We start from the raw sequence: 27,267 nt of genomic DNA on the forward strand, positions 1-27,267 counted from the left end.
CGTTACTTTCGAGTCACCAGGGAACTGGTACTCCTATCACATGTTAGCTGTGCCTCTTCATAGGGGTCCCCATATGCGCGTTTGGCAGAAAAGCTTCTTGCTTTTTGGGAATCATTATCTAAGGACACGTTTGCCTCCCAGTTAATCCGGAACTTCCAGTACCTGTACTGTATACTGCTCTTCTGTTCCAGAACATCTTCGTTTGACTGCTCTTCAGTTCGAAGAGCGTAGTCAGTTTTCAGGACTCCTTCCAATGTACTAGTTTCTTCTGGATGCCTTATCCTTTCCACCCATCTACCTAGTTGACTGATTGATGACATCTGTCTTAGGATTCTCTAATTGTCTCTGAATTTGGTTGTACTTCTTGTTTTATTGTTTTAGATACTGGTAGAACCTTCCATCTATTGCTGTAGCATTGTAGAAGAATTACTTCTCCAGTCTGGGCATCCCTACAGTCGTTTGCTTTTTTCCTCCCCATCCTCTATGGAGGGAGCTCCTTTTAGTCTATGTGATAGAAGGCAGTCACTCAGCTCTTAACCAGTTCACAGACTGAAGAGCTAAGACCCATTCTTTTCAATGGATCAATCTAGGCTCAGGAGTAGCTCCAAGTGCTCTTCCCTCTCTAGGAACTTGAAGTCCCTTTTGGGATGTCACCTGTGTTTTCACGTCTCTTAAGTGGACCCAGCGCAAGCCCAGAACAGGCCATCACGAGCCCTGGCCTCGGCATTGAGAATAGATGTTTTGCTTGGCATTTCTTATTTCTGACATCATTCTATAATGTAGAAGTTCTTCCTCTCCTTTGATCAGGATTTTATGTCCAAGAAACAGATTTTAGCTGTATACAACTCCAAAGACAAGCCCTCCATCTCTTACCAAGGGGGTTTCAGGATAACATGCATATCTGATCTATGTAGACAAAACGGCTCTACAAAGAGAACTCGGTCAGATCTCCTTGCATAGAATTAGTGAAACTTTTCGCACCAAAAGGGCATAGAAGGTATCCTAGAACATTGTTTTTTCTGACTCGTGCATCATCAGATGTGCTGATCAAACAAGAGGATGGAAGGAGCATCTCGGTTTTGTGCCCAAAGTCTGGGATATTGGGTGTGCCCCAGTAAGAACTTGCCAGTGGCACTAGTCCTGAAGGAAGGAGTGGTACGACAGACTGCCTTTGCTACCCACTACTTGAGGGAGCTTACCCACGGTTCGAGGGTAGCTACTCAAGTTGTGTTGTGAACCTAACTCTCTCACAGGCCGAGAAACATGTCCAAGAAAGTGGTTATGGCGTAAACCTTGAAAGAGTGGTAGAATGTCTAGTCTATTTCCTCTTCTCGCTTTCTCTCTTTGTAGTGCAGCAGTTGTTCCGTTATATTTTGGACTAGATGCTAGATGCAGGTAAGCTTCACGACCGAGTACTTTTCTTACAGAAAAAATTGGTATTAAAGTATCTCCCCTTCTTACCTGACATTAGGGAGGATGGAAGTAATGTATATACAGTAGAACCTCGGTTTACGAATTTAATTCGTTCCTAATGCGAACTCTTAGACCGAAAAATTTGTATCGCGAAACGAATTTCCCCATAAGAATGTTATAAAATCGAAATAATTAGTTCAACCCATCTACAAAAACCAATTTTCACAAATTTTTCCTTACACATACAGTACTCTACTGTACTCTACACAAAATTATTAAAATATTGCAGTCATTTAATGATGAAAATATGGATATGCATGCACAGTAAACCCGAACTTTACCTTAGAGGAGTGTCGCTGCTGGCTTGATGGAGACGAGAGGAGGGGAAGGAGGAGGAGGGGGTTACTGCTTGGAGGGAGAATCTCCCTCCATGAGAACTTCAGGAACGTTGACTGGAGTTCTCTTGCGAGAATGGCCTTCACTATCACTGGTTTTGCGTTTGCGAGACTCTTGGTCGTTGTCTTTCACAGTTCTTTTCTCCCCCTTCACAAGATATTTTTCAAGAGACACCTGCTTTTGTCTGTTCTTTAAAATTTTATAGAAGTGACCCACCCCATTATCGACTAATAAATTTATTGCACGGTCTGTTTCAGCCTTATTCGGGACATTTTCCTCAAGAAAACTTTTCACGTCTTCCCACTTCTTTAAAAAATCTTTTATCTCACTCGAAGACAGTGATTGTGCAGTGCCTCCCTCCTCGTAAATGGTTCTTGCCTTCTCGCAAATCATGTTCTCATTTACTGAATCTCCTGCGAGCTGCTTCTCATTTAACCACACCATTAATAAATTTTCTACGTCATCAAGAATAGGTGGCCGTTGTTTTGATAACGACGATACACCTTTAGCTACTTTAGCGGCCTTTATTTCTTCTTTTTTCTTTAATATTGTGCATATCGTCGACTGCGAGCGATTGAAAAAACTAGCAATGTCTTTCACACGCATGCCTTGGTCATGCTTCTCGATGATCTCCTTCTTCATCTCGATCGTTATCATCAGCTTCTTCTTACTGCTTTCCTTCTTCGACATCTTAGGAGCCATTGTCTATCACAATAATACAGTACAGTACTGTAATCACAAATGAGTGAAAATAAAACAAATCACAAACCAAGTGTAAAAATCACAAAGAAATCGTCCACGAATTCACTAAGTATGTATGCTATCGAGACGGCGGATACTGAGATAATGAACGAGTGAAGGGGGTAATAAAGGGGTTTAGGGGGTGGTAGGTATGCGTGGGAGGAGTCACGTGACTCCATTGTGAGATAGTGTCGTTAAGTTATTTCCATGAAAAATGCGATCGGGAAGCGCGGCGTTAACACTTTTCCACAAAAAACGGTGCGTGGGAGGGAAATTTAAATTCGTTAACCGATACAATATTCGTTAACCGAGACGAATTTTTCAGAGAAAGTCCCTTCGTAAACCGAAAAATTCGTAAGCGGAGTCGTTCGTAAACCGAGGTTCTACTGTATACACATTTCTCATGATGACCATGCATTGACTACTTATCTGAGACTGCCCATCAGTCTCCTGGTAGGGACCTAACTTAATAACTGCAACATCTTCCTTTTTGGTTAGCTATGAAGTTGACAGGATTCATCACTTTTGCTTCTCTTAAGACCAAAGTGCATGGGTAGGGGTTAATAACTAAGCAGTTTGGTTGTAAGGACTTCTTCCTTCCAATGGAGGAGTCTCCTATGAGAAGATGAGAGAGTGTATTCATGTAGGATCATATCACAAGTTTTTATAGTATTTTGTATTTTTCCTATGCAAACCTGACTCCTTAAGTTACATGGCACGCATAGGGGTTGCTACAACTGTATGGTTGGAAGGGCTACCCTCAATCTGACTAGCAACTATGTTTACCTTGTTAAAAGTTCAAACAGCCATTCCAACTTTGCTGAAGTCAAAACTCCTATGAAAGCACTCAGGTTTGTCCAGTTAGGAAAATTACAAATTACTATGACCTCTTGTGAGTCTCAGCACATCCCAAATCACTTGATTCTCAAGCCCCAGTCCCTTTATTTTGGATATTTTACTTCATTCATCTTAGCAGAAAATTATACAAGATATGACTTTACAAAATTCACTATTGTTTAACTGACTAAATTTCCTTTCCAATGATATGTAACATTACATATTTTTTAAAATTTTCATATACATAAATAATGAAAGAAAGGGAAAAAAAATGGTAATTACTGGACATAAATTATGTCCTGTGCTGCGTAAATTATTAAAAATTTATGATATTTTATCCTTCACAGATAACTAGCCACGTTATGAACCACTTGTGGCATTTTCCTTTGGGAGTTGGTGCTCAGCGTTTATCATCCCTCGTTGTAGAAGGTGATGATGTACCTGGCTTGTCTGGGGACGAACTCTCCTCTGAAGTGTTTTTGTCACCTCACATCCAACTGTTTGCACTAAACCAGTCTTGTCTCCTGTCTTTAGTGCAGTTGCCGGCACTACAAGTTCCTGGCTGTGCTGCTACAGCTGGTTTTAAAACTCCAAATTCAGAGGTTTGTTGATAATGGCACTTTGCGGTTGAATGAAAATTATTTGTGAAAGTATTTTTGTTCTTTTGATTTAGAAATATAAGTATGATTGGTTTAGCTTTACTGTATATATTAATTATAGTGATTTTTAAAAGACAATATTTCTGTCTAATTTGTAGGCCATTTCTGCCTTCTTATTTTGATATTTTAATTTTTTTTTTGGCAATAGATGTTTTAAGGTTACAAACATTATTCTGTATTTTAAAAAATTATGTTTGGAAAGATTCAAAGGCTGATTAACGTATTAAAGTATTTCCTAATTTTTTCTACCTCAGGTACGGCTCATACTTCGTGACTTGTCGGGCAAGTTCTCATGGGACTCGTCACTCCTCTATGCTCCCCCGTCAGAATCTGCTCAGGAGCAGCCTTCTCGCACATACAACCAACATCATGTCCCCCAGCAACACCAAACGCAACCTCCTCAACAAGCAGCAGTATCTCCAGGGGTATGTATTTCCTTCCTATAAGATTAAAACATCAGTATTGGCCATGTTATTTATTAGTCATCCTACCATTACTTTAATTTTCTTTTATAAAGTATTTAGCTTGCATCATATACCTAACCCATTTTTCTTTGCAGGAGAAAAATATATACAGTTGTGGGAATGTGTTTTATATATATGTTAGTGGTTATAATCTGTTCTGATGTTAGTGGTTATAATCTGTACTACAAATACCATTACAGAACCTTTTAAAAATGAGTGTATATTTTTAATAATGGCTGTGTATTGTGTCGAGTGACTTTTCCTTTATTTCCTTTATATCTCATGGGAAGAATTGGTTTAGGTCGCAAGCTCTCCCAGAATGAATTAAACTCATAACTTGAGATACTACTGTACTTTAATTCTATATGCATTTTAAATTGACGAAGAAAAGTTTGACAGTTACCATATCTATGTTTATAATACATGTTGTCCACCAGCAGGCAGGTGTTTTGCCATCACCACCCATAAATTCTGGATACTCTGGTTTAGGAGTCCAGTTTACACCATCAGGAGGAATGAATCATCTAGATAACAGGGACGATGCCATGTCTTCATCACTCCTGATCACTTCCCCTCCCAGACATACGTTGCGCCATCGTCCTCCTGGAATTTTGCCCACACATGAAGATTCTGCCGAGGACCTGGATAATTTAGATGATGTAAGATAGTTGTTCTATATTATTAAATTATGTATATAATGGAGAAACTAGATGAGAGATTTACACTATCACAAAACAAAATCCATAGAAAGTATCTTTTTCTAAGTGCTTTGTTTTCAGGATCCTGATGTTGGTGAGGGTGGCTATAGCCTAAAGTCAATTCATTTATTTTTAAAGGTGATTGCAGTTTTTCATTGGTCTTTTGACAGTTATTGAATTATGTTGGTCATACGAGCCCAGAAGTTTTGGAGCAATTTGGCCATGCCCTCAATGAAGCGATCGGTCCTCCTCCAACTTTGCCCATTGAAGCTCAGCACGAGGCCATCTCAACCATCCTTAACCAAAGGAACATTGAAAATGAGTTCTTTAGTAGACATTCCAATGATCACAAGTAAGATGGCCTCAAAATTTTATGAACTTGGAGTTCTATATATTTGTGAAATTTCTGTAAAGATAAAATTTTATATATTTATGGCACTGTTACAAACACATTTATATCATACCTTGAAATATTTTTTCGTTCAAAATGTATAAGGTTGATTTTTTTATAATGATTTTGCTGTACAATCAATTGACCTTGACTTTTCAGTATGGTGTGCCCTACTATCCACTGCCCAACTCCCATAGAATCCAGGTCAGTCTTTCAACTAGGTAGACTCCTGATTGATCAGCTAGGGTTAGCGTCGTGGGAGAAGAGACGATCCATCAACACACTCAAGAAAAATGACAAGTTACTTAGAGAGTTGAAAAATTTAGATAATCAGGTATGTCTCAAGTTTTGATTAAATGAGATTGGAACTTTTTAGATGAGAGAAAGCTTTTCTTTGACTTGTTTAAAATAACATGGCTGTAAAGTTGCAAAGGCTTCTTATCTTTTTGAGCATAATGGTGTTAGTGCTGGTGGTCATTGTACCAATTGGTATAGGTTCTGTTTTATTGTTTAAAAGTGTAGAATATATTAATGTTAATTTCTGCAAACCTTCCTAGATGCCCATAATACTTCTCTTTGGGAAGGTCAGATTTATCGACATTTAACCTTAAAATAGAATAAAATACTATTTTCAATATTAAACTTACCCGATAATCATGTAGCTGTCAACTCCGTTGCCCGACAGAATTCTACGGGAGGGATACGCCAGCTATCACAATACTAGAAGGGGGTGTACTCACCAGCGCCACCTGTGGCCAGGTACTACAGTACTTCTTGTTGACACCTCCTCAATTTTTCCTCTGTCGTGCTTCCGGCAAGACGTTCTGGGATACGCTTATGATCTTGGAGTATTTTCACGGCTTTTGGTGAAGTATTTCTCTCAGATTTCGGCTGTCGCTTTACTGGAAAACTTCTATATTAGCTTAGATAGCTATTATTTAGTTCTGATTAATGGTTAACGATCTTTTTGCTTGATTTGGAATCCCCACTTGGCTAACTCTTTGATTCAAGATGTCTGACATTTCACAAGCCCCACCCCATAGACGATGTAGGTCTTGTAATAGGCGTATTCCGAAGGCCTCGGTAGATCCTCACACCGCTTGTTCTGACTGTAGGGAAAGACCCTGTCAGTTGGAAGATCGATGTGAGGAATGCGCCGGACTTTCGGAACTTGATTTTGTCCGATTTCTTAAGTATTCAACCAAGTTAGAGAGAGAGAGAGAGAGAGAGTTAGGAGAAGTTCTTCTCGCTCTTCACTTTTTTCCTCACCTCATGATCCCCTACCTTTTCCTCCCCCTGTAGTGGCTACCCCCGAACCTACTATTTGCCCTCAACCTGATATGTCTGTTGTTTTGCGTGCCATTCAGGCTTTAGGTGACAAAGTGGAGTCGGTGGTTAGTGATCATAAGTCTCTTATGGCCGAAGTCAAGGAACTTAAGGTCAAGAGTGCAGTGGGTGGTAATAGTGCCAGTGCTGTGACGAGTGCTAGTGTCAGTGCAGTGCCAAGTGCTAGTGTCAGTGTCAGTGTGGTGCGTGAGGGTACTTCTGTGCGTGCCAGTCGTCCTCCCAGTCCGGGACCTCTTGCAAGCTCCCAAGCCCAGGGGAGAAGCAATGTCGAAGGGCAAAAGGGTTCGGCAGGCCTTGATCGGCGCACAGAAGTATCCTCGGTGGTTGCGGGCGTGTCTTCCAGAGACCGTCACTCCCACCCGCAGACGATTGAGCCCGTCTTTTACTCGTCTGCTGAAGAATTGTCAGGGAGGAAACGTTGGACTCGGGTCTCAAGACCTCTCAAACGCAGAGTCCAGACCTCAAGAGCTCTACAAGCTGGCTGCAGTCATTGGATCAGCTCTGACTCGCCGCAGTCATCAGTTGAAGGCACTCCTCCTAAGAGGAGTAAGGTGCTGCCGCAACAGATCTCTTCTGTTAAGGCTTTGCCTCAGCAGACCTTAGTGTCTGCCGACCCCAAGTTGACTCTACTGCAGTCCATGCAGTCACAACTTGCGGTCTTGATGCGTGAGTGTCAGGCTGAGAAGGTTACACCTCCTCCTGCGATCGCTCCGCCTAACCGCAGTCCTGCCTGCCAGGCGTACGATGTTGAGGCTCCTCAGGATACCTTACCACGTACTGAGTTACCAGTTTCCAGTGGTGTGCAGCTACCTCCGCCTTCCTTAAGGCAACCTCAGCAATGGGAACAGGAAGCTTATACCTTACTTCCTCCGCTTCCACTTGCGGTTCCACCAGTGAGGCAACACTCTCTTGAGGTACAACAACCTCTCCCATCCATGAGGCAGACACCTCAGCTCTCGCTGCAGCGACCTCAACCCTCCTCAAGGCGAGAGCCTCAACACCTTAGCCTTGCGCCTCAGGAACCTCAACTCGCGAGACAAGTTATGCGTTCTGCGCAGCCTCTTCCCCAACTCTCGCAGCTCACACCTCAGGAACCTCAACTCGTTCCTCAGGAACTTGCTACTGCGCATCCGCTCACCTTACAGCAAGCGCAACCCTTGAGGCAAGACACTCATGCCAGGAGTCAGCCTCCTCCACCCATGCGCCTACCTTCTGCTACTTCTTTTGACCAGCCTTTGCAGCCTGAGCCTCAGGTGTTCCCTCAACAGAGACTTGAGGAGGAAACCACAAGCGTTTTTGCTCCTGCTCGTGCAGATTCTGCTGTTCAGCATACCTTACCTCTCACTTCGCTACACTCTGGTGATGAGGTTTCTGATGATGAGGCTGCACACCTGGACCCCTCATCAGACGTGGATGAATCCAAGTCTTCTCCGCCTCCTATTGACTTTCGTAAGGTCTTGGCTCTTTTCAGAGAGGTATACCCAGACCATTTTGTCTCTGCTACCCCCCGCTCTCCGCCATCTGAGTTTTCGCTGGGCATGCAGCCAGCCAAGTCAACGTATACTAAGCTCGTCTTTGCAAGGTCCTCTAAGAGAGCGTTAAGGATTTTAGGGGAGTGGTTGCAGTCTAAGCAGCAACTAGGAAAGACTTCCTTTATGTTTCCTCCGACTAAGCTCACTTCTAAAGCGGGCGTTTGGTATGCCACAGGAGAGGAACCAGGCTTGGGAGTACCTGCCTCTGCCCAGGCTGACTTCTCAAGTTTGGTAGACTCTCCTCGTAGAACAGCAATGAGGCGCTCTAAGGTTTGCTGGACCTTCTCAGATCTTGATCACTTCCTAAAGGGTGTATTTAGAGCCTTTGAGATGTTCAATTTCCTAGACTGGTGCCTGGGGGCCCTTAGCAAGAAGACCTCCCCTGCGGACAAGGACTCAGCCATGCTCTTAATGTCCTGCATGGATAAGGCTATTAGGGATGGATCTGGCGAGCTTGCTTCGATGTTTGTGTCAGGAGTGCTTAAGAAAAGGGAGCAGCTTTGTACCTTCCTTTCCTCCAGCATCACACCTTGTCAAAGGTCTCAACTCCTTTTCGCTCCGCTCTCTAAGTTCCTGTTTCCCGAAGAGCTTGTTAAGGACTTGTCTGCGGCCCTGATACAAAAGGACACCCATGATCTTGTGGCCTCATCAGCTCGTAAGACTAAGGTTGCTACCTCAGTCCCCAGGACTTATCGCACCCCAGTGGCTGATACTCCTGCTACGAGGTTTATTCCGCCCTTTCGTGGTAGAGCCCCCAGCCGAGGAAGCTCCCGTCCAGACTCTTCCAGGAGCAAGTCTAGGAAAGGTTCCAAGACTTCTAAAGGCAAAAACTGACTCTCCTCATCTCCAGACAGCAGTAGGAGCCAGACTCAAGATCTTCTGGCAAGCCTGGGAAAAGAGAGGTGCAGACGCCCAGTCTGTCAGTTGGCTGAGGGAGGGTTACAGGATACCATTCTGCCGCAAACCCCCTCTGACCACATCTCCCATCAACCTCTCTCCCAACTACAAAGAAAAGGACAAGAGGCTAGCGTTGCACCAGGAGGTGTCGCTCCTTTTACAGAAGAAGGCAGTGGTTATAGTCCGGGACCATCAATCCCCGGGCTTCTACAACCGTCTCTTTCTGGTGGCCAAGAAGACAGGAGGTTGGAGACCGGTGCTGGACGTCAGCGCGCTCAATGCTTATGTCACCAAGCAGACGTTCACGATGGAGACGACGAAGTCGGTCCTAGCAGCGGTCAGGCAGGAGGACTGGATGGTCTCGTTGGACCTGAAAGATGCTTACTTTCACGTTCCTATTCATCCAGACTCCCAACCTTTCCTGAGATTCGTTTTTGGAAAGGTTGTCTACCAATTCCAAGCCCTGTGTTTTGGCCTAAGCACAGCTCCTATGGTGTTTACGCATCTGATGAGGAATATAGCAAAATTCCTCCACTTATCGGACATCAGAGCCTCCCTTTATTTAGACGACTGGCTGTTGAGAGCCTCCACGAGTCGTCGCTGTCTGGAGAGTCTCAACTGGACTTTGGACTTGATCAAAGAACTGGGTCTGTTAGTCAATCTAGAAAAGTCTCAGCTCATTCCCTCCCAATCCATTGTGTACCTGGGAATGGAGATTCGGAGTCAGGATTTTCGGGCTTTTCCATCGGCCCCAAGGATAAGCCAAGCCCTAGATTGCATCCTGAGCATGCTGAAGAGGAGCAGTTGCTCGGTGAGACAGTGGATGAGTCTCACAGGGACCCTTTCATCGTTGGCCCTGTTCGTCGAGCTAGGGAGACTCCACCTCCGCCCTCTTCAATTCCATCTTGCAGCTCATTGGGACAAGGGTTTGACTCTCGAAGCAGTCTCTATCCCAGTCACCAAAGAGATGAAGACCACTCTCTTGTGGTGGAAGACCAATCTCCTTCTCAGGGAGGGCCTATCGTTGGCGATTCAGACCCCCAATCTTCATCTCTTCTCGGATGCATCGGACTCGGGCTGGGGCGCGACCTTGAACGGACAGGAGTGCTCGGGAACGTGGAACGAGGAACAGGAAACGCTCCACATCAACTGCAAGGAGCTACTAGCAGTTCATTTAGCCCTATTGAACTTCAAGTCCCTCCTGCTAGGCAAGGTGGTGGAGGTGAACTCCGACAACACCACAGCCTTGGCTTACATCTCCAAGCAAGGAGGGACCCATTCGAGGAGCCTATACGAGATCGCAAGGGACCTCCTCATTTGGTCAAGAAGTCTAAACCTCACCCTAGTTACGAGGTTCATTCAGGGCAACATGAACGTCTCAGCAGATCGCCTAAGCAGAAGGGATCAGGTCATCCCCACGGAATGGACCCTCCACAAGAGCGTGTGCAACAGACTTTGGACCTTGTGGGGTCAGCCGACCATCGATCTGTTTGCCACCTCCATGACCAAGAGACTTCCTTTGTACTGTTCCCCAGTTCCAGACCCAGCAGCAGTTCATGTGGATGCTTTTCTGCTGAACTGGTCCCATCTCGACCTTTACGCATTTCCACCGTTCAAGATCATAAACAAAGTCCTTCAGAAGTTCATCTCGCACGAAGGGACACGGCTGACGCTGGTTGCTCCCCTTTGGCCTGCAAGAGAATGGTTCACAGAGGTACTACAATGGCTGGTCGACGTCCCCAGGACTCTCCCTCTAAGAGTGGACCTTCTACGTCAACCTCACGTAGACAGGTTGCACCCAAACCTCCACGCTCTTCGGCTGACTGCCTTCAGACTGTCGAAAGATTCGCTAGAGCTAGAGGCTTTTCGAAGGAGGCAGCCAGTGCGATTGCCAGAGCAAGGAGGGTATCCACTCGTAGAGTCTACCAATCCAAGTGGGAAGTCTTCCGGAGCTGGTGTAGAGCCAATGCAGTTTCCTCTACCAATACCTCTGTGACCCAAATAGCTGACTTCCTATTACATCTTAGGAATGAGAGATCCCTTTCAACTCCTACGATTAAAGGGTACAGGAGTATGTTGGCTTCAGTTCTCCGCCACAGAGGTTTGGACCTTTCTTCCAACAAGGACCTTCAAGACATCCTTAAGTCTTTTGAGACTTCTAAAGAGCGTCGTCTACCCACTCCAGGCTGGAACCTAGACGTAGTCTTAAGGTTCCTTATGTCACCTAGGTTCGAACCTCTCCAGTCAGCTTCCTTCAAGGACCTTACCCTCAAGACTCTTTTTCTCGTCTGCCTTGCGACAGCTAAAAGAGTCAGTGAGGTTCATGCCTTCAGCAAGAACATTGGGTTCACATCCGAATCTGCAACATGTTCTTTACAGCTCGGATTCTTAGCTAAGAATGAAATTCCTTCACGTCCTTGGCCTAGATCGTTTGAAATACCTAGCCTCTCCAACATGGTAGGTAACGAGCTAGAAAGAGTTCTTTGCCCTGTCAGAGCTCTGAAATATTATCTTAATAGGTCAAAACCTATTCGAGGACAGTCAGAAGCCTTATGGTGTGCCATCAAGAAACCTTCGAGGCCCATGTCCAAAAACGGGGTTTCGTATTATATAAGGCTTCTGATTAGAGAAGCCCATTCTCACTTAAAGGAGGAAGACCTTGCTTTGCTGAAGGTAAGGACCCACGAAGTGAGAGCCGTAGCTACTTCGATGGCCTTTAATAAAAACCGTTCTCTGCAGAGCATAATGGATGCAACCTATTGGAGGAGCAAGTCAGTGTTTGCATCATTTTATCTTAAAGATGTCCAGTCTCTTTACGAGAACTGCTACACCCTGGGACCATTCGTAGCAGCGAGTGCAGTAGTAGGTGAGGGCTCAGCCACTACATTCCCTTAATCCCATAACCTTTTTTTAACCTTTCTCTTGAATGCTTTTATTGTTGTTTTTATGGTTGTTACGGTAGGCTAAGAAGCCTTCCGCATCCTTTTGATTTGGCGGGTGGTCAATTCATTCTTGAGAAGCGCCTGGGTTACAGGTTGTGTAGAGGTCCTTTAGTAGGGGTTGCAGCCCTATATACTTTAGCACCTTTGAGTTGATTCAGCCTCCTAAGAGGAACGCTGCGCTCAGTAAGGAAGACGAACTTAAAAAAGAGGCAGAGTAACGGTTCAAGTCGACTTCCTTACCAGGTACTTATTATTTCATTGTTATTTTGAGATAACTGTTATATGAAATATGGGATACTTAGCTATCCTTTAATCTTGTACACTGGTTTTCACCCACCCCCCTGGGTGTGAATCAGCTACATGATTATCGGGTAAGTTTAATATTGAAAAATGTTATTTTTATTAGTAAAATAAATTTTTGAATATACTTACCCGATAATCATGATTTAATTGACCCTCCCTTCCTCCCCATAGAGAACCAGTGGACCGAGGAAAAATTGAGGAGGTGTCAACAAGAAGTACTGTAGTACCTGGCCACAGGTGGCGCTGGTGAGTACACCCCCTTCTAGTATTGTGATAGCTGGCGTATCCCTCCCGTAGAATTCTGTCGGGCAACGGAGTTGACAGCTACATGATTATCGGGTAAGTATATTCAAAAATTTATTTTACTAATAAAAATAACATTTTTCTTCCCTTCCAATTGACTTGACTCTAGTCAAGTAATTGGCAAGAAGCTATTCTGTAGTGTTTCAGTTTTTTTCCAGTCTATTTGTAACAGCTAATGGTCCTGAGGCTAAACTGACTAGTTTAGCTTTTCGATCTCGGGAAATTAAAGCTCTCTTGATGTACCCTGATGCTTATGGAAATGTAGACCCAAATGGTATTTTTCCTTTGTTTTTTTTATAAAGGCAGCAGAGTTCTTAGCTCCAAAGTTAGCTGGTATTTTGCGCAAGTTAGCAAGTAGATGTTCTTTTAGCACTTGTTGGATAATTAGTAATGTTACTCCATTAGGTAAATGCATTTGTGGTACCTCAAGTCCAGTTGATTACCGCCCAATTTCCATAATTCCCATATTATATAAAGATTTTGAACGTCTTAACAAAACGTCTAAAAAGGTTTGCTGAAGGTAATCGCTGGTTGCCCAGTTTGCAATTTGGGTTTCGTAAAGCCCTTTGTAGCATGTGATGCCCTTCGTACAATTTCCAATGTTGTACAGAAATCCCTTGATGTTTGATCAGGAATTTCGTATGATTGGTCTTGATTTTAGTGCTGCCTTTGACCGTGTTAATCATAAGGCCCTTGTTTTCAAACTCAAACAGTTGGGAGTGGGTGGGTCTTTTCTTAGCATCATCATTGATTTTTTGGTAATATATCGCAAAGTGTTGTTGATGGGCACCATAGTGATTATAGGAATGTATTATCTGGTGGTCCTTAGGGTAGTGTTCTTAGCCCATTACTTTTCATACTATATACACATGACATGTGGTTTGGCCTCGAAAAGAAGCTCATTGCATATGCAGATGATACTACTCTCTTTGCAATAATTCCATCTCCTGAATGTAGATTTGGGGTTGCTAAATCCCTCAATAGAGATCTTGCTAAAATTAGTGCATGGTGCAAATTATGGGGCATGTAGTTGAATCCTAATAATACTCAAATTATGATTGTAAGTAGATCAAGGACAGTGGCTCCTCAACATCCAGATCTCAGTATTGATAATGTTTCTTTAACTCTGTACTGTATGACTTTTAGAATTTCAGGATTGATTCTCGACAGCAAATTTACTTTTGAGAAACACATTAGGTCTGTCTCTTCCTCAATTGCACAGAAAATTGGCTCATTGAGGGAGTGTTGTAAGATTTTCAGTGATCAATCTATTCTTAAGTGTTTTAATTCTTTCATTCTACCTTGTTACTAGTACAGTATTGTTCTCCTGTCTGGTCTTCAGCTGCTGATTTCCATCTTAATTTGTTGGACAAGAACTTATGGTCTATTAAATTTCTTAAACCTGATCTAGATATTGATCTTTGGCACTGTCGTTCAATTAGTTCGTTATGCATGTTGCATAAGATTTTTTTCATGTTTGACCATCCTTTACATTCAGATCTTTCCAGACAGTATCATCCTGTTCGTAATGCTAGGTATGCCGTTAATTCTAATAATCATTCCTTCTCCATCATGAGACTCGATACTACACAGTATTCTTGAAGTTTTATTCCAGATGATCTTCCTAATCGGATAGTTGAATTGGTAGAATTTCAAAAATTTTAAACTTATTTTTGAATGACATGAAAAGGAAGAAAAAAGATGAAAATATTAACAAATAGTACAAGAAATGAAGCATAAGTGAATTACAAACACTCTCTCCTAAGTTAGGATTCTTGAACATAAGATGATTTTATCTTTTACCTTCTTTCAGAGCATAGAATGACTGTAATGTTAAAGGTTTGCCACAATAGTCTCACATACCATCTCTAGAAATGAAAGAGGGCATTACATTGGAAGATTAATTCCTCTGTCCAGTAAGAGTCTTTCAGTATTATTCAAGGAAAACTATGGATGATAAGAATTAGAGTGCCTGATCTATTTTGCAGTTTTAGGGTCCCTACTTGTCCTCTAACTAAAACTGTCATGTTATTTATGATTAAAGGTTTGGTCACAAGCTCACAAAGAGTTTGGTCCAAATCTTATGAAACCTTTGAAGGTTAGGTTCATGATGTTAGAAATGCAACTACATCTCTAGTTTTTGCTGAAATATTTCTTTTGAAAGGGTTTTAGCAGCAACTCAATAGGGAAATAAATCGGTTTTTGCCAAATATTTCCTTAAAGAGGCATGGTTTACTTATTAAGATCATTGGGCTCTAGATCCTATGGTGTTATCTGGTAATATTCTGAGTCCAATTATTTTATAAATTTATTTTTGTTGGTTACAAATTATAAGTTTATGTACTTGGTTTTGAGTTTATATAAACAGAAGTTAGAGTAAGGTTTTGTTTAGAAAGAATCTGGAATCAAATATTTTCTAAGGATTCTTTTAATCTTGAATAATGCATGAATGTATTTTGTAAGAGTTCTGCTACCAATTATCTAAACAGTTGAATTTAGAATCAGGTATATTCAGTTCTTAGGAAGAACTTCTTTCCTACCTCATTCCTGCACTAGTGTCCCACCTCCATTTGAGAGTGGGAGTCAGCCTTATGAACATCAGTGGAGGTTCATAGAAATAAACAGAATTTTATTAGTAAAATTTTTAAGTTCTTTATTCACCTGATGTCGTGTACATGCCCACCCCCCTCCTCACTAAATGGGGATGTCAGTAGGATACAAACACGGTTTCACTTCATGCCGTTTACCACTAGGTGTCGCATTACTATACTAGAGGCTTGAGCCAGTTGGGAAGAAAGGAAATGTGGAAATTGTTAAAATTGTATGGGTTTACTTCAATAAATCCAAGCCCCCAAAGAGAAGCAATAGGAACAGGTAAGTATAGAAATAGCACATTTTATTAAAAGGCTGTTTTTCTCAAGTGCAATAATTTTTTAATAATTGAGGCTGGTTCTTCTTTTATAATTTGGGGCCTTTTTTATGTGCTAATCACTACTGTATTAAGCTTTTCATGAAGAATTGTGTAGACTTTATTTAACCAATGATCCACTATTGAATATGATGTTTATTGATACACTTGAATATTTTTTTCCAAGAAATGTCGAGAGACGCACAAGTTGGCTGTGATTTATGTAGCAGAGGGGCAAGAGGACAAGATGTCTATTCTCAGTAACAGCGGAGGATCAGCAGGTTTTGAGGTACTTGACTTGAAAGCTGTTTTTTTTTTTTTTTTAATTAAATTTTAAAATTTTTTGTGTTCTGAAAAATATTTTAATTTTTTTATTTATATATTTTTCTTTTTTATCATGAAAATAAAGTGGGTTGAAAATATACTGTCTTTGGAACTGAAAAAAGTATGATACTGTAATTAAAGTATTGATGCATTTGAGGAGTCATTTAATCTAAATTATTTAGATTGGTAGCAAATGTCGATGAATGTTGAATTATCATTTGTTCTAACACAGATACAAACCATCGTCCTTTTAATTGGAGTATGATTTCACCGAAGCTGGAATATAGTTGTTGAAATTTATAACGAGGTGGTAGTATAGCCATGATCCCCCAAACATTCCATTGAGCAACGTAGCTTCTCTTTTTGCAAAGCAGGTACAGTAGGTCAGCTGGAGTCCCTTATCCATCGAGCTGTTACCTTTAAGAGCCCTGGCACTTCAAAGGTAACCACTAGGAAGTCGATATTTGCTCTACTCCAGTTGGTGTTGAAGTACTTGGCAACATTCACGATCACGTGTGCACCTCTAGTCCCTTTCATCTCTAGAAAAGGTGTGGACAATGCTCCATCCTTTCGTTCCCCTCCTGGTCAGTCCATGAAAGGTAGATTAGAAAAGGAGGTAGGGGACACTGAGATTGGCAGTCCCCTCCTGCAGCTGCCATGAGTAGTGGGATGCTTGTGATGCAGTTGGACTGCTTCCCTTCGTTGACCCTTATTCTTCCCACTCTCAAACACTGATTACATTCAACTCTTAACCTTTTAGTTCCAGGTAGTAAGTTGGCCAGGGCACCAGCCACCCGTTGAGATACTACCGCTAGAGAGTTATAGGGTGTTTTGACTGGCCAGATGGTACTACATTGGATCCTTCTCTCTGGTTATGGTTCATTTTCCCTTCGCCTACACACACACACACACACTGAATAGTCTGGCCTATTCTTTACATATTCTCCTCTGTCCTCATACACCTGACAACACAGATTACCAAACAATTCTTCTTCACTCAAGGGGTTACTGCACTAATTGTTCAGTGGCCATTTCTCTCTTGGTAAGGGTAGAAGAGAGACTTTAGCTATGGTAAGCAGCTCTTCTAGGAGAAGGACACTCCAAAATCAAACCATTGTTTTCTAGTCTTAGGTAGTCCCATAGCCTCTTCACCATGGTCTTTCAATGTCTTGGGTTAGAGTTCTCTTGCTTGAGGGTACACTCGAGCACACTATTCTATCTTATTTCTCTTCCTCTTATTTTGTTAAAGTTTTTATAGTTTTTATTGAAGGTATTTATTTTGATATTATTACTCTTCTTAAAAAATTTTATTTTCCTTTTTCCTTTCCTCACTGGGCTATTTTCCCCGTTGGAGCCTCCGGGCTTATAGCATCCTTCCTTTCCAACTAGGGTTGTAGCTTAGCTAATAATAATAATAATAATAATAATAATAATAATAATAATACATACATACATACATACATATACCAAGGCCCTTACCCCAATTTGGGGGGTAGCCGACATCAACAAAGAAACAAAAACAAAAAGGGGACCTCCACTCTCTACGTTCCTCCCAGCCTAACAAGGGACTCAACCGAGTTCAGCTGGTACTGCTAGGGTGTCACAGCCCACCCTCCCACATTATCCACCACAGATGAAGCTTCATAATGCTGAATCCCCTACTGCTGCTACCTCCGCGGTCATCTAAGGCATCGGAGGCAGCCGCAGGGCCTACCGGAACTGCGTCACAATCGCTCGCCATTCATTCCTATTTCTAGCTCGCTCTCTTGCCTCGCTCACATCTATCCTCCTATCACCCAGAGCTTCCTTCACTCCATCCATCCACCCAAACCTTGGCCTTGCTCTCGTACTTCTCCCATCAACTCTTGCATTCATTACCTTCTTTAGCAGACATCCATTTTCTATTCTCTCAACATGGCCAAACCACCTCAACACATTCATATCCACTCTAGTTGCTAACTCATTTCTTACACCCATTCTCACCCTCACCACTTCGTTCCTAACCCTATCTACTCGAGATACACCAGCCATACTCCTTAGACACTTCATCTCAAACACATTCAATTTCTGTCACTCCATCACTTTCATTCCCCACAACTCCGATCCATACATCACAGTTGGTACAATCACTTTCTCATATAGAACTCTCTTTACATTCATGCCCAACCCTCTATTTTTTACTACTCCCTTAACTGCCCCCAACACTTTGCAACCTTCATTCACTCTCTTGACGTACATCTGCTTCCACTCCACCATTTTCTGCAACAACAGACCCCAAGTACTTAAACTGATCCACCTCCTCAAGTAACTCTCCATTCAACATGACATTCAACCTTGCACCACCTTCCCTTCTCGTACATCTCATAACCTTACTCTTACCCACATTAACTCTCAACTTCCTTCTCTCACACACTCTTCCAAATTCTGTCACTAATCGTCCAAGCTTCTCTTCTGTGTCTGCAACCAGTACAGTATCATCCGCAAACAAAAACTGATTCACCTCCCATTCACGGTCATTCTCGTCTACCAGTTTTAATCCTCGTCCAAGCACTCGAGCATTCACCTCTCTCACCACTCCATCAACATACAAGTTAAACAACCACAGCGACATCACACATCCCTGTCTCAGCCCCACTCTCACTGGAAACCAATCACTCACTTCATTTCCTATCCTAACACATGCTTTACTACCTTTGTAGAAACTTTTCACTGCTTGCAACAACCTTCCACCAACTCCATATAATAATAATAATAATAATAATAATAATAATAATAATAATAATAATAATAATAATAGTAAAAAGCCCTCTTCCTCCAACCAGAAGGGAAGATCTTAGAGAAAAAAAAAATACTGAAAGTCATATTGGATGGTTCTCCAGGCTTTGTCTTCTTCTGATGGTGAAGGTGAATGGGGTATGGAGGTGGGTAATCAATCTCTCCCCCCTTAAAAAGAGTTTGTTCAGCAGACTCCCATCAAGATGAAGATGGCAAGTACTGTATTATCTGAAATCAGGAAAAAAGACTTCATGCTTTCTGCAGATCTGAAGGACACACTTTCAGATCCCCATTCAATAGTCCTACAACAAAGTACCTGGGCAGTGTCCCTAGGGGGACTAGTGTACCAGCTCAAAGTCCTGTGCTATGGATTGGCTATCACTCCAAGTTTTCACCAGTGTTCACACCCATTTCAGCTTGAGCACATGCTAACTGCATTCGTCTGCTGAGACGCCTTGATGACTCAGTTAGTCTGTCCTTCTCCTGGAGGCAGTTGGTTCAGGATCAAGAAAAAGTTCTTTCCTTTTGCCATGATCTGTGGATCATAATTACTCGGGAAAAGTCCAATCTTACACCAAAGCAGAGGATGGAATACCAGGCTGTGCTGATAGAAATGGTAGCAGCAAGTCTTTCCATTGGAAAACTGCATAAGCAGACTCAGGGAGGTAGCGCAACCTTTTTTCATCAAACTAGAACTTAACATTTTTGACATTGGCAACGACCTTTAGGACTCCTCTTGTCGTTTTAGAAGTCTAGTTTTCACGGCGTCTCCACCTGGTGATCATTTCATTGGTGTCTGGAACATTACTGGTCTGCAACCAGCGATCCCCTTCACTCTTGCACAGGAGGTATGGGATGATCTAGTATGATAGCTGAACAACAAGAAATTTATCAAGGTTGCATCCAGGTATGGATGGGTCCACATCTACAGTCTGTTTCCTCAGGTGAGCATCCCATTCCTACTTGTCCAAAGAAGAAAAGCAACTGACATCTACTTAATAATGCAAATACAAGTAGCACTTCTAGCATTGCTAGCTTTCCAAGGAGAGCCTGGTAGGCTACTCGGTAGCATTGGTAAGTAACAAAACAACAGTTGTTGCTTACGTCAACAAGCAAGGAGGTACTGTTTAACATTACCTGAATGGGTTGTCAAAGCAGGTGCACAGTTGGGCATTCAGCAATACAGTAGATCTGTCAAAAGAAAAATGCTTACCAGCATGCTCAGTTGCTTGGGGCACATCATAGAAGTGGAATGGTCTCTTCATCCTCTAGTAGCAATCAGGCTTCTTGTTCTGTGGGGATCACCATCGAGAGACATGTTCATCACACTCACATGGCTCAACAAGAAGCTTTTGGTCTTCTGCTCACCCGTTTCTGATCGAGTGAAGACGCCTTCCAGTATCAGTGGGACACCATACATGTCTATGCTTTTCTGCTGTTCTTCCAGGTTCAAAGGGTAATCAGCAGAATCTTGCCAACCCTGAATCTTAGAATAACTATGGTGTCTCCCAAGTGGCTTCACATCAAATGGTATCAGGATCTGCTTATAATCCTAGTTTCGGTGCTGAGAGAACTACCCCGATGACCCTCTAGACAGTCTCTCTTCTTGCCTTGGTCTTGGTGAAGTGTATAAGCAAACTGCATGGTATTTCGTATGTCACTAGTTGTACTGAGGGATGAAAGAATATCTTCACCTTCATTCCAGAGTTTTTATCAAAGGCCCAGAACTCTACCATCCACAATTCCAGGTTTGAGTCCTCCATCTAAAAAGAAGCAACCAATGACCAGAAAGATGTGCTTCTCTTTCTTGTGAGGTCTCTACGGCACTACCTGAAGAGGACTCAGACCTTCAGACCACAGCACCAGAGACTTCTTTTGAAATAGCAAGGTGAAATAGATAATCTCTGGGAATACTATCACCTAGTTTTGGGAAACCATCAATCAAGAGTATCCAGCTTTATGTGAACAATAAGGAAGATCCCATCAAGCACGTGCTCATGAAGTCAGAAAAATTGGTTCATTGCTATGCTTCAAGAAGAACCTGTCAGTGGTGCAAGTCATGAAGGCTGGAGTCTGGAAACCCCAGACAACCTTCCTTGCTTGCTACCTTCGTACTAGTGTAGGTTCTCAACTGGTTGTGTAGAGAGCCTAGCTTCCCCATGGGACAAGAACCATCTCGTCTAAGATGGCGGTCACGATGTAAGGCTAGAATGAGGTGTAAGATTGGTTACCCTTTTTCCTCTTTTCTTTCCCTTATCTTAGTGTGCAGCGGGTATGCCACTATTTGTTGGAACTTTTTAATGTAGGCAAGCATCCCAACTGTACAACTTTTAGTACGTTTTTAAGAATGCAGTAGAAGTATCTCCCCCCAGACAAGAGCGAGGATGGATGAAGAATCAGACATATTCAAACACAGTGCTTTTAATGAATATACAAATCAGACACCATATCCTTTGTTATATATAAGTTCTTCCATGACTGTTGTCTGTCAAGATTAGGCAGAAACCTAGCTTATCACCTGGTACATCCTTTTCCCAGGTTATTTGGAGGTTGAGAGGAGCCATTACTTTGACTCTTTTGACAGGTCCAAGTGTTTTGAAATCTCAAGATTTCTCACCAGTTTGGCTATAGGAGCTTCCTCCCTTCTAAGGATAATTCTCCTAATAAAAGTCAATTGTTTGTACTCATTTAGAATAAATTCTCAAATCTTTAAAGTTAATTACTCTCCACCCGACAGTAACTACCACCACCTCGTTAGAAATTTTAACAGCAGAGTTCCAGCTTTACTGAAATCATACTGCTCTTAAAGGATGATGGTTTGAAAAAATCCATTATCAACTAGATATTTAACAATAAAGATTATGTTGAAGAAATATTTTAAAAACTTTTTAGGAATTTGTCGCTGGTCTGGGCTGGGAAGTTGAGTTAGCCACTCACACTGGTTTCCTGGGAGGCCTCCAGAAGAATGGCTCTACAGGAGAGACTGCACCGTACTACGCAACCTCTCTAACAGAAGTAATATTTCACGTATCTACAAGGATGCCTTCGTTTACGGAGCAAGCCATGTTACAAAAGGTAAGTTTGCACTGTAGTATGGTTTCTTGTAAGAAAAGTTTTATTATAGTTAGTTAACTTCTTTAAAGTAGCTAATGATATGATGTTACTGTATTTTGCAGTAATAGAATTTTTTTTTTCAACTGAAATCCCAGGAATTATGTAAAGGGCTAATGTCTAGCTTTAATTGCAGACTCGCCACCTTGGTAATGATGAGGTTCACATTGTTTGGTCAGAACACATCCGCGACTACAGACGGGGCATCATACCAACAGAGTTCTGTGACGTTCTTATCGTGATTTACCCCTTGCCAAACAGACTCTATCGGATACAGATCTCTACAAAACCTGATGTAAGTGAATTATGCTTTTTAATTTTGGAAAGAAGGTTAAGATGAAAAAATGTTGAAATGTGTTAACTTCCAAACATGTAGTTTTCCTGTAATACTGTTGAGAATGTTATGTTTGGCCACGTATCCCAAGTAGGTAACATTCACAGTTTGCCTTATTCTTTGATGAGTAATAAAAATAAGAGCAATGTAAAGCCAGAGAGGTTGAGTAGCCAAGCAAGAAAAAAATAGAGGGAACAGATGAAAAGTAAGGGGTGCAAAGCAAATTTCCTTTCAAGTAAAGTTATGTTGCAAAGAACCTAAAATTGCAAATGGTATATATATAATTCTTTTTTGATAAATTTTACATATTGTACATTTTAGGTTTTGGAAGAGAAAAGTCTATTATGAATGTGTAGCTCTATTGTTTATGTCTTACATTATATTAATATCTGTTCTTATTTGGAACATGGTTACACACTGCTATTAAGGATATTTGGTGTACAAAACTCTTAAGTTTTAAGTTTAGCTAGATTTTATTTATTTATTTCTTTTTATCAAACAGGTCCCATTCTTTGGTCCACTCTTTGATGGTGCAATTGTGGCTCACAAAGTCCTTCCTGGGTTAGTGCGTACCACAGCTTTAAATGCTTCAAGAGCAAAGAGGAGTAGACTAGCGCTGTACCAAAACTTGTAAGTTTTTTTTCTATGTAAATCATGTTCTAGGAAAATTTTTTTTATTGTAGTAGGCTTAGTGCCGAGACATGACAAGTGAATTGCAATTTTGTGTAATACTTTTTGCCACCCAAAAGCACATTATTACAAATTGCCGTGGCAACCCCCAGTTATGAGGAAAGAGCCAGAGCACTGGACACCATCATTGAGCAGTACAGCGAAGCAACAACCTTTGAGGCCTTCATATCTGCAGTGTATTGCCCCGTCTTCCCACTATCGTTTAGTTCAGGCCCCACACGATCATCAGGTGAGGCAATGTGTCTTTTAATGTATTCTAGATCTAAGGCTAGGTTTAATTTTTATTGCTCCTGAAATGTCATGGATGCTTACATTGGGTGCATTAGTTAATAAGTTTATAAAGTAATTGAGATTATTATAAAAAAGTATTTGGATATTCTGTGCTGCTTGAGTCGTATGCTTTAAAAATATTTGGAAAAGCTGCCTGAATCTAGTTTTTATTTACTGTAATCATCTGCATTAATGGAATAGTTCAGTCCTAATCTCCGCCACCACCGTTTTGCCACTATAGTATAGAGGATACCGGAAAAACAAATTAATGTTAGATTGATTTTCCTCGCAATAAACTACAGTTGATTTCCTTTCAATAGCATTACCCATTCCTAAAGCTTGTACATGTTATGTACTTGCTGAAAACTGTTACGTGTATTAAAAATACAAGTATGGGCACTCTTATCTACTATGAATATAATCTTTATAGTGTTTTCTTATGTTTGCATTGATTCCTTAGAACACCAATGTCCAACCAGTTATTGTTATGAAAACATTTTCTTAGTCTTTAACATGTCCTTTTATTATGAATAACCTTTCTATAATTCCATTATTGTAAGTATATTAATTCCATAGAGTTAAATAATGCATCCTTATTTTGTAAGGAGTTTGTATGCACATGTACATCAAATTTTCATCTTAGCCAATCTCTGCAATGTCATATAATCAGCAGATTACTCTGGATTACTCTGTTCTTGTAGGCCTAGATGTATCTTAGTATACTGGATTTGTGCGTACAGTAAGTCTTGACTTATTGTTATGGACAAATCCCTTATTTTTGCTGTAATTGATCACACTGTTTTGATTACTTTTGTGGTCATTAAGTTACTGTAATTTATGCTTAATTTTACCTCAAAATAGAGTAAATATAATGCATAATTTATTTACGTACCGTAAGTAACGATAGCTATAGGGTTCGCTTAATAAATATTACATATAAGTGAGAATCATGTATATTTAATGATAAAAATTTGTCCACTTTGATAAACATTCATTTCCTATTCTCATTTGGAGTTATGCCTGATTTTTTAACTTTAAATTTCATCATTTGGTTACTAATTGTTCCTGACTAACCAAACAGTTTTTCTGTTACAATTGGTTTAATCCTTAGTGCAGATGTTTACTGTATTTTTTAATTTCAATATAATTAAAGTATGTTATCAACTAGCATAAGAAAAATTAGAAAGATTTCAGTACTTCAAGCATAACAATACTGTAATTATTATACTGTAGATATATGATATGAGGTTTTTATGAAGAGAAATATATTGTACAGTACTGTACTTTTAGACTATTTTCCATGTCTGCACTTCCTTGCAGTTTGAAGATTAATAAACAGCATCATAAGGCATTGTAATTGGCAAGCTTGTTGCATCTATTTACTTATAGAATTGAAAGATACGATATAAATCTTACAGAGGTGTTGTTGAGTTTGTGCAAGTACCGTTTGTAGGCATAAGATGTTCATGGTATTCAATATTTATCTTTACCATAGAAATTCTTTGCTGTTATAGTTAAAAAAGACATGTAAGTCAGAGTGTAAAGTATTGTAAGGTGGAAGTAAAAGTTGAATATTACTGATGAATTATTATGGGATATTTGCTAGACATTATGCTTTTGTAGTGTGCTTCATTGACTAGGTGAGATCTATGATGCTAGAATTTACTAGAAAGCCTCAATGAGGCATTAGGATTAACATCACCAGGATTTAATTTTGGCATTATGTCTGTTCATTAAAAATTCCATGTTCTTTAACGCTTGATAAGCATTTCAGAGTATTTCAAAGTCTTGATAACATGGATGAATTAACACAGCCAATATCAGGCTTGGCCATTCAGGATGGTACTAGCACATCTCTTCCTGTTTTCCTTTTTAATATATATTGTAAATCAAAACTGTATTACTCTTGATCTGCTCATGTTTTAGAATTTTGTTAGCATCGGCAATTAACGCACAAAATGTCCAGATACTGTGGTATAGAAGATTGAAAATATACTGAATATAAATTCAGGAGGAAGATTGAGTTCAAGTATATTTAATTTTAATTGTTATAGTTGGGTATGATTAGATATACACTAGTATATAGGGTCTTACACATTTAGTTATTTATAAGATTTAGTCAAATTCAATTCACAAGACAGTCCAGTCATGTACGCTTCAACAATTATCCTTTAAAGGTAAATATGTCTGAGCCTTGTTATATATAAACTTGCCCCCTTTCCATTTTATAAGTGAGAAAGGAAATCATTCCATTCTCAAAACATTAGTATATCATTTATAGTAGCTAAGCCTTAAATACAGATCTTTGTCTCTAATAGACTGCTTAGTTGTATGGGATGCACAATTTATTTCAATTTTTTTTTTCATTTTTTAAAATTTATTTTTTATTAATAGTAGTTTAGCCTAGATCATAAGATCTTTTAACATTAGACTACTGTATATACATTCATAATAGAATATATATACTTATATTTTAGTAAACCACTTTTCAATATATTATTAGTTTTGGTGTCTTAAGATTAACATTTTCTGCTATCGCCATAAGAGGTCATATAATTGGCATATTCGTAAATGTTAGATACTTGATTTGTGTTACAAAAATCCACTCTTCCCTCCCTTTGCTATAGTACCTTGTTTTCTGTTGACTATAGTGCACTCAAAGTATTGAATACCTTTATTTTGTTGCAAAGCTCTCAAGAGAACTTCATTAATTGTTTAACTGCATTAAGTAATCTGTTTAGCACATCATAAATAGTAGATATAGAATGATTATTCATTACATACTGGCAAAGCATAGCAACTCATTGTTATTAATGGCAATACTAAGTAATATTTTGAACTAGAATTTGAGGACAGTAAGAATGGGAAACAACACAGATTTTGTGTCGATATGCCTTTAACTTTTTAAGACTACCACATGATTCTTGTGCGCTTGTTGTTTGATAGTTTCATTTCAATGACTCTTACTTGACGTATATTCAGCCATTTGTTTCGCAACAAGCTCATTATTTATATTAGCCTGCATTTTTGGTCTTCGTCACTTCCAGACATTTTATTTCTGATATATAGGAAGTAGGAAGAATGTTGTGTTAGCTGGCTAGCTGCACCATACATGTGCTCCATTGGTTTTTAGGTTTCAAGCATGTGGACAGCATTATTTGACCTAGATATCTTTGATTTATGCAGTCAAATATACATTTCTTTATCGTAAATAAATATTAACATTTTAGTATCTCTTTCCTTTATATTTTCTAATGAGAATGTTGAAAATCTTAATGGAAATGATAGACATTTCAAATTTTGCCCCTGGGGTTTTTCCTACTTTGTTTTTAGTTTCTGATTAGTATTCAACCGAGGAAAAATATTGCAAGTACACTTTATGGTGAATTTGATAATAAAACAGTTTTTTCTTTGAGCCAACTTGATATTTTCCAGTTCTTTAGTAGTCCCCTTCTGATGAAATTGCATGGGACCATATCCTTTTCCTGGTTTTAAGTCTATCCTTTTCGATCAAGCTCAGCTCCTTTTCGATCAAGCTCAGCTTGTCATCACGATCTCTCCTACTTAGACATAGGAATTTCTGTTCAACATGGTTCATTGGTAAATCATTATACATACAGTAGTTGTGAGAGTGAATGAAGGGAGGATCATATACACTCACCTTGTTAGAATGTAACTTGAATTTTGGGTGGTTATGAGCAACCGGTGATAGAATCGTAAATCTTTTAAATTAGTTCTGGACTGTTCTCTGCTAACATTAATTTGTTGCACCTATTTTCAATAATGTTTTATTATGTTTCTACTCTATGTTTTAAGGAGTAAGAACTCCGTTCCTGTCTTTGCTACCTTCTTTGCTCAGTGGTCTGGTTAAATAACCCAGTCACCAAATTGTAAAAGTTGTAATAAATCTTACTTTGCTTTATTCTACATGT

General features: G+C 40.3%; 1 protein-coding gene across 7 annotated transcripts in view; it reads left to right on the top strand.

Annotated features, from left to right (window-relative positions):
- LOC137658804 (ral GTPase-activating protein subunit alpha-1) overlaps positions 1-27,267 on the top strand; it is a 139,615-nt gene that overhangs the window by 83,044 nt on the left and 29,304 nt on the right. For 6 of the 7 annotated variants that reach the window (XM_068393855.1, XM_068393858.1, XM_068393857.1 and 3 more), the window contains 10 exons: positions 3,735-3,989; positions 4,301-4,471; positions 4,948-5,169; positions 5,379-5,560; positions 5,759-5,933; positions 16,019-16,120; positions 21,823-22,005; positions 22,178-22,336; positions 22,878-23,005; positions 23,158-23,294. In XM_068393855.1, coding sequence (XP_068249956.1) covers positions 3,735-3,989; positions 4,301-4,471; positions 4,948-5,169; positions 5,379-5,560; positions 5,759-5,933; positions 16,019-16,120; positions 21,823-22,005; positions 22,178-22,336; positions 22,878-23,005; positions 23,158-23,294 — 1,714 coding nt within the window. The remainder of the gene's footprint in view (positions 1-3,734; positions 3,990-4,300; positions 4,472-4,947; positions 5,170-5,378; positions 5,561-5,758; positions 5,934-16,018; positions 16,121-21,822; positions 22,006-22,177; positions 22,337-22,877; positions 23,006-23,157; positions 23,295-27,267) is intronic. The other variant, XM_068393856.1, reaches the window with a different exon arrangement.

Source organism: Palaemon carinicauda, chromosome 19 (assembly GCF_036898095.1).
Source record: "Palaemon carinicauda isolate YSFRI2023 chromosome 19, ASM3689809v2, whole genome shotgun sequence".
NCBI classification, from domain to species: domain Eukaryota; kingdom Metazoa; phylum Arthropoda; class Malacostraca; order Decapoda; family Palaemonidae; genus Palaemon; species Palaemon carinicauda.